Genomic DNA, 12,124 nt, shown 5'->3' on the forward strand with positions numbered 1-12,124 from the left:
GTCGTACAATCTCTTACTCCAGTTCTTTTAAACCAGCTCTCCAATCAGAGCGAGAGGGTCTGAGGCAAGCCCCCTCCGCTGTCTGTCTGTCTCGCTCTGCCTTCCTCTGACACTCTCTGTTTTTAGTTTTTCTCGGTTTTTGCGTTTCTTTTGCTCCCTCCCTCTCCTCCAAATCCAGTCTCTCTCTCCTCTGCCCCCCTTGCTTTAAAGTGATGTGCCAGTATTTGGGGTTTGACTGCTGGTGCTTTCATGCGGTATTTAATGTAAATTATATCTTCACACACAGTTTGGTCAGTTAGCTGGAATACTACTATAAGTACAAGGAAAAGTAATGCAACCTTCGCAAAATTAAGCACATTTAGAGTTGGCATAGAAAGAAAGAAAACAACAAATGTGCAGAAGTGAAGGGAAACACATCCATGATGGGGCAAAGAAAGGACGTCAGTGAATAATATCACTCTTTTTAAGAGGAGACAGAGAGTTTCAAATATGGAAGATGTTGTTGTTGTTCTTGTCTAGCGCTCACTCAGCAATCCAGCCATGTGTGTGTTTGGGTTCAGGATGTTCAGGCGGGGAGAGGGGAGTGGTGTGGGGGGCAGAATAGAGTTCCTTGTATTCCACTCATCCCACACTCTCCTCCAGCAGACAGCCTGAGACCACCGGCCATGACGCTCCGTATGAGGTGCTGGATAACACACGGGGCTTTGCTGTATTCGTGTTAGAGGGTCTCAGATATTATCTTGAATCTTAAAGCTTCCCACTGACAACCCAGAAGAGCTCAAGCAAAGTGCTGAATATCTGGCCCTCAGGAGTTAGAACTCTTTACCATCAAGGCTCATTTTTATCAGCAGTTTACAAGGTAGATTTATCATTTTACAACACAGGGTTGTTGAGATTGAGTTGTAGTTCCCTTTATGCTACTCACAAAAACAAACCTTGAGAATATAATATTGGATTTGTGTAGGGTTATTGCATCAATGTGTTCTAAAGTATCTTGATTTGTCAGGTTCACTAGATTAAAATAGATTATTTAATTCAACTAAATAAAGTTACATTTTGGAAATACACATACTGGCTTTCTGGCAGAGTTAGATGAGGAGAGGGATACAACTCTCATATCCAGCCATTCAAAATGGAGCTAGAGCCAGCATACATTAGTCTGCCATAAAACCAAAGGTTGTCATTTTTACACTTAAACAAATGAGACACACCCTGTTCCTTAGTGAGCTTTAGAGGTTGAGTTTATTGCTTTTGGACAGAGCCAGGGTAGCTGTTTCCTCCTGTTGCCGGCCTTTGTGCCAAGAAAAGCTAACAGGTTTCTGGCTGTAGCTTCATATTTACTGTATAGATCGATAGAGTGGTATTGATTTTCTCATTTAGCTCTCCAAAAAACTTCAAACTATTACCAATAAAAGTTATAACGATAAGATATATATGTATGTTGTGATATTAAATGCTGATATACCGTGATAAAGGATTTTATTTGCACTGATCGCTCAACCTTGATTTTAGGACCCAACAAAAGCTATTTTTAAAGGTGCATATCATGGAAGCAAGAAGTAAGTAATCTATGACAGGACACACCTCTCCTGATTACACTGGGCTATTTTTACTCCAAGGAGACAGAGTCTTGTCTACATGTCTTCGCCTTTCTGTGTGTGTTTACGTGTGTGTGATTGTGATGTGTTTTTACTATCTGCTGTGAAGAAACTCAAAACTCAAAAAATAACAAGGTCTCGGCCATAAATGCCAGGAAGGAGTGACAAACAGAAAAGAGTAGAAGGTATGTGAGGATTACCACTTTGACATTACAACAGTCAAGGACAAGATGTTTGGGTAAAGGCTAGAAAGGGGACAGGGAGGATGTTTGGTGAGAGGATGTTTATATCAAGCGGGAAGAGGCCCTGTTTCGTGGCAAGATGCGTTTTTGTGTGCGACTGCTTTGGCTGATAAGTTGACCTTAAGACACCTGTGTATTTTTTACTGCCTGAATTCACTCTGAAACCAAAAAACAGAAATCCAGCAGTCAGTCTTGGCCGTTCCTCTGAAGTCTGGAAAACTAATGACGACAGGAAAACTCACACTCCGACAAGCCTGCAAGACACGCAAGTCTAATTTGTCTGTAAATCTAGACTTATCTCCCCTTTAGAAATACATGAACAGAACCCTTAACTTCATGCCAAGAGCGAGGAATGTTGGCACTGCGTTCCCCTGTTTTTAATCACTTTAACAGACCTGTGGGGAGTCCAGTGATTGTTGAGCTCTAGGGGAAGTATTGGGGGACAGAGGAGCACTAGAAATAAGAGCTGTCTGTTGCTAAGCTGAAAAGGGTGCATACTGTGCACTTAAAACGTAAGACAAATTAAAGCCAGACAGATGCAGATTTTAGAGTGGAGAAATTTCTTGTGCACTGATACGAGGATTCAAAGGTGCTCAGAAGGCTTCTTTCTTGAACAAATAACTCTATCAAACAGTATTTAAGTGAAATATTCTTTAACATGTTAAATAATTGAACATATACATTACCAACCAATCATAGGCGACATTTCTAAGAGCAGCTTCTTCTCTCTTACTCTGTGCAGATTGCCACAGTATTGTAAATCACAGTGCACTCTGCTGGAGAAACACAAAACAGAGAAAAGTGACAAACCTCACACTGGAGAAGCTGGAAGCAGCGCCTCTCTGGTACAGTTCCTTGACTATCAAAGTTGGTAGTGTTAGTCACATAGTTGGCCATGGTTGATTTTCTGTCGGTCGACTCATTGTTGCAGCCCTGCTGTAAGCTGAATGACAGGAATGAATCAACAGTTGTTTTGATAATCAATAAGTTATCCTAATTATTATTGATCCCCATAGGATATTCATTCTCCAGATTTGACCCCAGATTTGGGGCCAACTTCATTGTTTATGTACTTTTTCCAGCACATTTTCAGGTTTCAGGTTTAGTGTGTTTCTCAGTTCAGTAAATTGATTTCGTCTTGAATTTGTATCCTTTGCATTGCTTTTCAAAGTCTATTTTTCCACATAGCATAGCCGAAGAGCAGGCCACAATTTATTTCACAGCACTTATTATTGGTGTGTGTGACAAATGAGCCTCGGAATGCTTGCAACCTTTAAAAAGGAGTGGTACAAAAAGCAAGGAAGTGGTTTCGGGCAGTACCTGAGACTTACCTTAAAAACATTTGGTTTTTCCTTGTACCTGCTGCAGGTTGTGCCAGGAATCTACACAAAATGCCTTTATAAATATTCACTGTAACACAGTTTTATTCTGTCTCAGTGAGAGTGGAGTAAATAAAGTTAGGTATATAAGTATGGGCAGGACTTCTCACTGGAGCCGCAGGTAGTTTCAGTAACATTTTCGGGATTTCACCTGGAAGATAAAAGTGATGCAAAGATGATTGTCAGAATAAGTTGAAAATCATCATCCTGGAATACTGAAATGAAGTAGCAAGGACCAACAGAAACAACAGTTTAGTCTATAGTCTTCACGCCAGTAAAAACTAGTGGCACACAAAAACAACACTGGTTGTGCCAATGGCGGTTCAGCTCGCCAGCTGCCCTACTTACTGGCAACTATCTACAGCTACTATGTGGTTATGGAATGAGGAAGTGAGATAGTGCTGTGATTTTCATTTCCAGCATTGGTATCAGCGGATAGCAGTAATGCGAGTGTGGAGAAATTTCCCATTAAGACTAGCGAGGAATTCAACACCCTACAATGACAGGCTGACAGACACTGATGGCTGGGAATGGCAGATGCAGCTGGATGTCGTCCGGCTGGGGCGGAAAGTAAAATGTGTGTCTGCAGATGTGCTCAGCCGTAAAAACCTGCTGACTTCAACCTTTCTGGAGGAAAGTCAGCAACACACACAGACAGCACTCACACGTGGTCCTTATTCAGCAGTGCTGTGGTTTGGCCTCCCTCTCTGCATCCATCCTGTATTATGATATCATGGTTTGTGTTAGTCAGACTGCACGAGCTGAGCTTGTAAAAGCTGATGTTGACACTGTCGCTCTGTGGGTGCGCACAACCCACTCTGCACTCTGGAGCAAACACACTCCTCTGTGTTGGACTTTGATGGTGAACAGTGAAAGCTTGGGTTTCACACATGTGCTGATCTGACCTTGACGGTCTCCAGGAAGCTTGTAGGTCCAGACTAATGCAGATTTGGCTCACACTGTCCACAACAATGCTGATAAGGAATGACAGGCAATGAAGTGACGTCAGGACAGACTTCCAGTAGACGGATTGACAAACTGAATGCTGACACATCTACAGTTTATGGTCGCCAATAGCCTTCAGAGGGGGGAATACTAATAGTTACCAGTCAGAGTGATCTATGGAGCTTTGTACAGTGCTGTTATCTGAGAGTTGTGTTGTCCCACAGATATCAAACAAACGCAGGAGGGGCAGCACATTTCCTTCCAAATATCTGCAGTGTTCCTGAGTACACATCCAGCTGGCAAAGGTTGAGCTTCTGTGGTCTCTGCAGTGATTTCTAGCTTCTCCTGCAGCAGGGGTTTAGGGTTTAGGGTTTAGGGTTTAGGGTTGAACTTTTCAGCTTTGTTTATCGGTCCTTGTGCTCTGCCTCTCTACCAGAGCTCAGTCCACTTTATGTCCATCAAATGTATCTCTAAATCAAAAAAAGAGAACACACTGGCCTTTGCTTCACAAATTCCTCTCAGGAAGTTCAGCGAGAGCTCACGGTGTTCCTTTCTTTTCCATGTTGTCACATTGTGTAAAACAGATCACATGCAGCGCTGTAGCCAAGGGCATAGTTCAGCACGCACATGAGAGGGCATCTTAAAGTTGAAATAGAACAGAGACATAAATGTGTTTTTAATTATTAATTTCATGAATATACAGCATGTAAACCAAACACAGGAACACAACAGAGCTAGTTTGTGTTGCACCGTTGAATGCTGCCTTAAAGCCCCTGAAAGCTTGGTTTTTATCTCCAACATTCATTATTTATGACTAAATATTAGGAATGAGTGAGTACACCCTTATCTGTACCTGTTCGACCAACTGAATTCATACTGAGTGGGCTGGGCTTACACTGTGAGTGGGTGGGACTAACAGGAAGTCATTCATTTAGTCCTGATATTGCTTGATTGATCAGAAGTTGAGAGATTTACACTTTAACACTTAGAGGAAGATGCTCATTGGAAAATATGAAATATGTTTTCAGGGCTTTTAATGTGTATGTTCTACTTTGTGCTCCTCATGTACCAAAATGTGAAAAACCAAGAAGGTCATTTAACATCACTTTCTGCTGTTTTGAAGGAATTTCCAGAATCCTCAAAGATTAAATATATATAAATATAAATATTTCCTCCACTGGGGTTAAAAAAACATTTTTATTGTGCATCAAACAGAATTTTTTTGTTTGTTTTTTTTGGGGGAAAGCAGATTTTTTGGCTTTGGCCTCGATAAAATCTTTGTAACGTTTATATGAAGTTGCAATTGACTACTGAGCAGTGTTACATTTGAAAATGTGTGAAAAGTCCAGCCGGCTCACCTGTTTCCTCCTCTCCCCAGATCGAGTCCTGGAGAAGGCCATGCACAAGTGCGTCCTGAAGCCCCTCAAACCGGTGGTGAGCGTGGCCCTGAAGGAGTTCCAGGTGCGCAGCGGTGCGTGGCAGGAGCTGAAGGAGAACCTGTCGTTGGCCAAGGCCCGGCAGCCGCAGGAAATGGGCGTGGCCGACGCGCTTCCTCCGGACCCCCTGGCCATAGAGAAGATCAAGCACAAGTTCCACACCATGAGTAAACTGTATTCCCCTGAGAAGAAGGTCACCATGCTGCTGAGAGTCTGCAAACTCATCTACACCATCATGGAGGACAATTCAGGTGAATGTCCCTGCAGTATAATACACACATTAACCCTACAATCACTAACTAGAGTTTAAGATGTGTTAAAGCATCGAATGATGGAACAGAAACTGCAGGATCTCACAGCGCTGCTCTGTCTGTCTCTCAGGCCGTCTGTATGGTGCTGATGACTTCCTGCCCATGCTGACCTATGTGTTGGCGCAGTGCGACATGCCCCAGCTGGACAATGAGATTCTCTACATGATGGAGCTGCTGGACCCCTCACTGCTCCACGGAGAAGGTTTGTTTGTTTGAACTGGAAAACCTCCACCATAACCACCCCACACTCTGATCAAGAACGTGAAGCCACGAATGTTTGATTTTAACCCGCTATGTAAACGTGTCCAGGTGGCTACTACCTGACCAGCGCCTATGGAGCCATGTCCCTGATCAGAAACTTCCAGGAGGAGCAGGCAGCCAGAGTGCTGAGCTCTGAAACCAGGGACACACTCCACCAGTGGCACCGCCGACGCACCACCCAGCGCTCCGCCCCTTCCATTGATGACTTCCAGGTAAAACACAGTTCTACTAGAGGGGCGGCTGTGGCTCAGAGGAGGAGCGGGTCATCCACTACTCGGAAGGTTGTTGTTTCGATCCCCGGCTCCTCCTGCCACATGCCTTGAGCAAGATACTGAACTTCGAATTGCTCCCGATGCTGTGCATCGGTGTGTGAGTGTGTGTGAAAGGGTGAATGTGGCACGTAGTGTAAAAGTACTTTGTGTGGTCAGAAGACTAGAAAGGCGCTATACAAGTACAGGTCCATTTACCTCTAACATTTATCATTTAATGCCTTATTTTTTAGTAACACCTTTTTTTGGCAGGGCGTTGCAGGGATATACTTGTAACAGCTTCCTTTTATAATGTGCCATAAAGGACACATTAGGGCTGGGCGATAAATCGATTTTATCGATTAACTCGAAATTGTAGTTAAACACGATTTATTTTTAGTTAAAATTGGTTTTCTCTTGAACTTCCACAACACCGGCGCTCCCTTTGGGCTCCCCTAGGTCAGAGTGCGCTGACCCCTCCCCCCCGCCTCTCCACAGATAAACACAACATGGCAGCAAGCCAGGATGAGCTCATCCCCAAAAAAGGCACAGTGTCGTCGGTTGTTTGGAACTGGTTTGGTTTTGTGGCGTCCGATAGCGAACAAACAGCGACCCACTGCAAAGTTTGTTTGAAAGCTGTTGCAACCAAAGGTAGCAGGACGACCAATTTATTCCAGCACCAGCAGAGGCATGCAGCCGAGTGGGAGAAATGTTGCTCTCTGCGTGATATACAGGACCGCAGCCCACAAACACCCGCTAGAAAACAGTCTACAAAAAAAACGATTAAAGTCGTAAATCGGGTTTGGTGTGAAAAAATCTGAGATTTTATTTTTAAGCAATATCGGCCAGCCCTAGGACACATACATACATATATACCAACAAGCAAACTGAAAACCACAGAAACACACTAATGAGGATGTTCAACAGCACATTAATGTTTTACCTCTACTCCTTCAAAGAAAATAAAACAAACCTCACCGTACCCCTCCACAGTTCATTTATCAGTTTGTGTGCTAGAGAAAGACCCCAGACCTTGGAGAATGCACTAGACCTCGCTTGGAGAACTTAACAAAGTAAAGCATGTAATGATGTGTGTTTTTACATATAACTTTTCAATGCAAAACACATGATTAGATTATAAATACATAACAAATGGAAACCCCCAGCATCATTGTCAGTCTGTGATGGAGCTACAATGTTTGTCTCATTGTGTTTTTATCTGACTGTCCCTCAGAACTACCTGCGGGTGGCGCTGCAGGAGCTGGACAGCGGCTGCACGGCCAAGACCCTTCAGGTCCGACCTTACGCCACCGTGGAGGAGGTGTGCCAGCTGTGTGCCTACAAGTTTAAAGTGCCAGACCCCGAGAACTACGGCTTGTTCCTGCTGATGGAGGGCAGCAGCCAGCAGCTGGCGCCGGACAACCACCCTCAGAAGATCAAGGCGGAGCTCCACAGCCGCTCGCAGGCCACCCCCTTCCACTTCGTCTTCCGCCGCATCGCTACCAGCGACACCTCGCCTTCGGCTCCCCTCGACCCCACGCCTAACCTCAACGACCTCACCGTGACCTCTGCCGCCCAGGCCAACCTGAATGAGCTCAGCACGGACCTGTCACCCCCAACCCCCCAGCCCGCTCTCAGCACGGGCCTCAGTCCTGCTCTGAGCCTCAGCCTGCCGCCCAGCCACCTCAGTGGCGACTCCATATCCATATGACTGTAGCAGGGGGGCCGACTGGAACTTTGAACGGGCTCTTTGTGTCTGTGACAGTATCGCCCATTATCCCGAACAAACGTGGTTCCGTGAGAGCGTAAATGGTAAGCATGTCGACAACTAGGCCAAATGCTGTGCCAGTTTTTACAAGGCCTGACTTCTCCTTTTGGATGGCACGTCTGTCTCAGTCAGCATCCCCTCGCTGGAAAGTTCTGTCTGACAGACGCGGGTGAAAGAGGAAAAAAAGAAAGCAGGGAAGGAAGTGAGAGACATGGAGCTATTTTTCTTTTTACTTCCTCGGCTCTAGATTTGGCTTCAGAGTTTTCAAAGTCTACTCGGATAGTTAATGTTGGAGGTAGTGTAAAGACCACACAAACACTGAAGTGTGTTCACAGTCCTGCCTTAATGCTGGAGCTTCAGGGTAAACCTTTAGGGTGCATAGAGGGAAATCAGATCTCAGACAGACGAGAGACTAATGTTTGATCAATCACTTTAAATATACAACAGATTTATTTAGAAGATAGCTACGACTATGATTTACTTGTTACAGTTGCTGGTAAACTGTGTTTTTTTATGTTGTTTGTGTTTTGAAACTGTTAATCCTTCAGATTGTTGTTATGTTTTGATGGGTTTGGGGACACCCAGTGGCGGCCAGTGCACACAGCAATGTAATATATACTGCAATATATATGTCTTTGCCTGCCTGCCTTTTCTGTATTGACTCCCATTAGAGGATAATCCATTATATAAAGTCTATGCTGTGATAATCTCTATCAACAAAAAACAACACAAGTACAAACAAAAACATAAGTACCAAAACACAAAAATGACTCCTGTACATATAATGTACAGTAAAGCTTAATACAACAGCAGCGGTGCTTGAACGTCAGGCTCAAGATGCTAAAACGACACGTAGCATTAAAAGACTTCTCCACTGATTTAGCATTGCACTCCTGCCTGAATCGATGCAGCAGAGGTGTCATCTTTTTTAATCCACACAATCTCGTTCCCTGTCATCTGGTGCCTACGTTACCCACAATGCAACTTCACCACAGACAGTTCGGACAGAGATTGGGGTGTTTTATGCTAGTAGCGGCTAATGTAGCCTCAAGCAGAAATGAGGGGGTGGGCTACAGAGGTCTCCACACCCCCAGATGTTTTTTCATTTTTAAACTTGATGACTCAAGTGACATCACGTGAGGCAGTTTGTCAGCCTTCACGCAGCTCCCTCTGGAGCCACAAAAGGAGTCGCACTTCCCAAGACACTTCAGGAAAAACAGCTTCATTCTGTCAAAGCCTGCTACCAAAAGTGTGGCGCCGTTTCCTTTGTATGCTTGTTGGAATACCAGTGCCTACTTCTCTGTTCTGACTTGAAACTGGATGATAATCCAGTGGCAGTGTATTTCTCTGTCATATCTATGCTGTGGCTACTGCAGCCAGCGGTTGACGAGCCGGTTTCTCCCTTCTGCTTTCGACATGCAGCATTTCCTGCACACTACGTCGCATATCTGCAGGTTGATCCCAACATTATCAGTGAAGGGCATAATAATATACAATGAGGCATTTTTACCTGATGATCTTAAGGATTAACGTTTTAAAATTTGTAAAATATTGTACTTGCATGTGTTTAAGTGTAATGTTAGAAACAGGCAGATCTGCCAGTGTTTAAAAATGTAACACTCATTTATGTATTTAGTGATTATCCTGGTGATATGAAATATACTGTATCATACCTGATAGATATTGCTTGTTAAAGGGTATCTTTTCCATTCAGATTGACAATATGTGACTGAGGAACAACTGTGGCTTATAATTACAGACAGGTCTCTGTACTACTGACGAACGATAAAGGTCTTAATCCTGGCGGGAAAGAAAAGACGTGGTCAGTTATAAAAAAGGACACGTGGACTTCAAAGCTGGTCTGAGGTCACACACAGTGAAACACAGCGTGGATGTGTGGAAGACAGCGGTATGTGAGGGCACAGTGGACAGGAGGGGGAACGTTACTGAGATGGGTGCGCTCTCCAGTAATACAGTCTACATCAGTATTGAGTTTGGTACTGTCAGTCAAATAAAATACTTGAAATGTTCTTGTGAAATGTTAAAGTGTCAGTAGTTGCAAAGTCAAATTGATATGCTGTTTATTTACCGGGTGTGTTGAACCGTAACACTCTGTTCATTCCTGTTGTACGTCGCCGTGAGAGGATGTTAGAGTCGAGAGGGAAGTGAAAAGTGGTGGTGAAGGGAAACCTGAGAGCTTTCGGAGGCGGTTGAGCAGCAGTAACGTCATGTATCACCTGTATGTAACCTTACCATGTGTATCTCTAGGGGCCAAGTGTTCAAAGTCTGAATTGACTCGTACTGCCATGTTATTGATAACCTAACTCTCCTTTGATAAAGCAAAGTATTTATGTGTCTCTGTCTGTGCGGGGATTTTTCACAGATGGCTTTTCCGTGTATGTAATATTCTTTGTGGTGTCAAAGTGTCATTTGCATCCAGGAGACATGTTCCTGTTTATTCTTTGTCATTCAATGTTGTCATAAATATTCGTTTGCACTTAATAAATGTCTGAACTGGAATACAAGCCTGACTTAATGTTTGGATTTGATAAAAAGCTGTTCTGTCAAGCACTGTTGTACCAGTACTTCACCACTAGAGGGGGCTCACACCTCACATTTTCTCATGCTGTCGGTTACCCAGAGTGCCACAGTGACGTCTGTAAATCAGCCACTGATGGGAATGTTAAATGAAACCTACCTGACACAGCGGAATTCACTTTACAGCTTTATGTTTGGAGGATTACAGTTACAATATAAACTACGTTAGGATCATCTACTATACACAAAATGAAACACTGAAAAACAAAACATGGTCCTAAATCATACAGAGACACAAAAGTGGACTGAAACAATCTCACAAATAAGTGAGAAATTTGGAAGTTGAGATTAATAAATAAATGCATAATTAAACTAAAATTATACTTTATGGAATGGAATTTATTTAAATTGTATTCCTTTATTTTGTTTGAAAGGGACTGTGCACATTAATAAGCATGGCTGTAAGTGTGCCAGAGAGTGCCTGTAATCCCTGGACAGATGTTACAAAGTCATCCTGAGAAAGAGTCGGGAGGAGGATGAAGGTTCTTGTTTCTGCAGCTAGCTGCTGTTAGCAGGAAGGAATTACTGCAGCAAAAACAAAGTTTGCTATTGCTATGAAAGTAGTGCAGTAAACTAACAGGCAGGCTTGGGGAGTAACAGATAACATGTAACCGAGTTACATAATTATTATATAAAAACAGGTAACTGTAATCCATTACATTTACAGACATAAATACATAATCAGATTACAGTCAGCAAAAATGGGGATTATAAACAGGATTCAAATCTTAAAACACATTTTAAAATAAAGAACAAAATACTACCATGCACAGTCTCACAACACCACTCTGAAACCATAGCTACTCTTACAGTTCAGTTCATTATCATGACAAGTGAAAAAATACTTTCACTTTTCAAAATGTCACCATTATTTTATCTTTAGAAAGGGAACAACATCACAGTACAGCAAGCTCTGCCTTCCAGCTGTGAAAATAGTCTCTGAGCGACTGCCGACAAGGAAAGTTATTCTAAATACACAGAGCAGAGGACACGTTGTTCATGCTAAAAATCTTAGTTTCTTTTCTAACGGTCACATTGTTCTGTTGTCTTATATAACACATGCTATCTTATTGATATTTCTCTTCTCATGTCTGTCTTTGCATATTTAGTGTTGAGGTAATCCAAAAGTAAATTAGTAGGGATGCACTAATACTGTATTGGCAGCAATACTGCGTAATTGTCATCATAAAACTGCTTCAATACCACTCTACTTAACCCCTTGTTAGTTGAGCTGATAGGCAGAAGAGAAGTAATGTCAGCAGTTTGGATATATTTTAAGCAACTTGCAACATTACATTTTCAGTCAAAATTCAGTCAGAAAGTAATCTGATGAAAATA

General features: G+C 43.0%; 1 protein-coding gene across 3 annotated transcripts in view; it reads left to right on the plus strand.

Moving 5' to 3' along the window:
• The window catches only part of LOC127376176 (ras and Rab interactor 2), a 49,029-nt gene extending 38,316 nt beyond the window's left edge, over window positions 1-10,713 (plus strand). For all 3 annotated transcript variants that reach the window (XM_051422828.1, XM_051422837.1, XM_051422848.1), the window contains 4 exons: window positions 5,543-5,851; window positions 5,982-6,113; window positions 6,221-6,384; window positions 7,655-10,713. In XM_051422828.1, the coding sequence (XP_051278788.1) occupies window positions 5,543-5,851; window positions 5,982-6,113; window positions 6,221-6,384; window positions 7,655-8,131 (1,082 nt within the window). In that variant the 3' untranslated portion in view covers window positions 8,132-10,713. The remainder of the gene's footprint in view (window positions 1-5,542; window positions 5,852-5,981; window positions 6,114-6,220; window positions 6,385-7,654) is intronic.
• The last annotated feature ends 1,411 nt before the right edge of the window (window positions 10,714-12,124 follow it).

Source organism: Dicentrarchus labrax, unplaced genomic scaffold (genome assembly GCF_905237075.1).
Source record: "Dicentrarchus labrax unplaced genomic scaffold, dlabrax2021, whole genome shotgun sequence".
In the NCBI taxonomy this organism is placed as follows: domain Eukaryota; kingdom Metazoa; phylum Chordata; class Actinopteri; family Moronidae; genus Dicentrarchus; species Dicentrarchus labrax.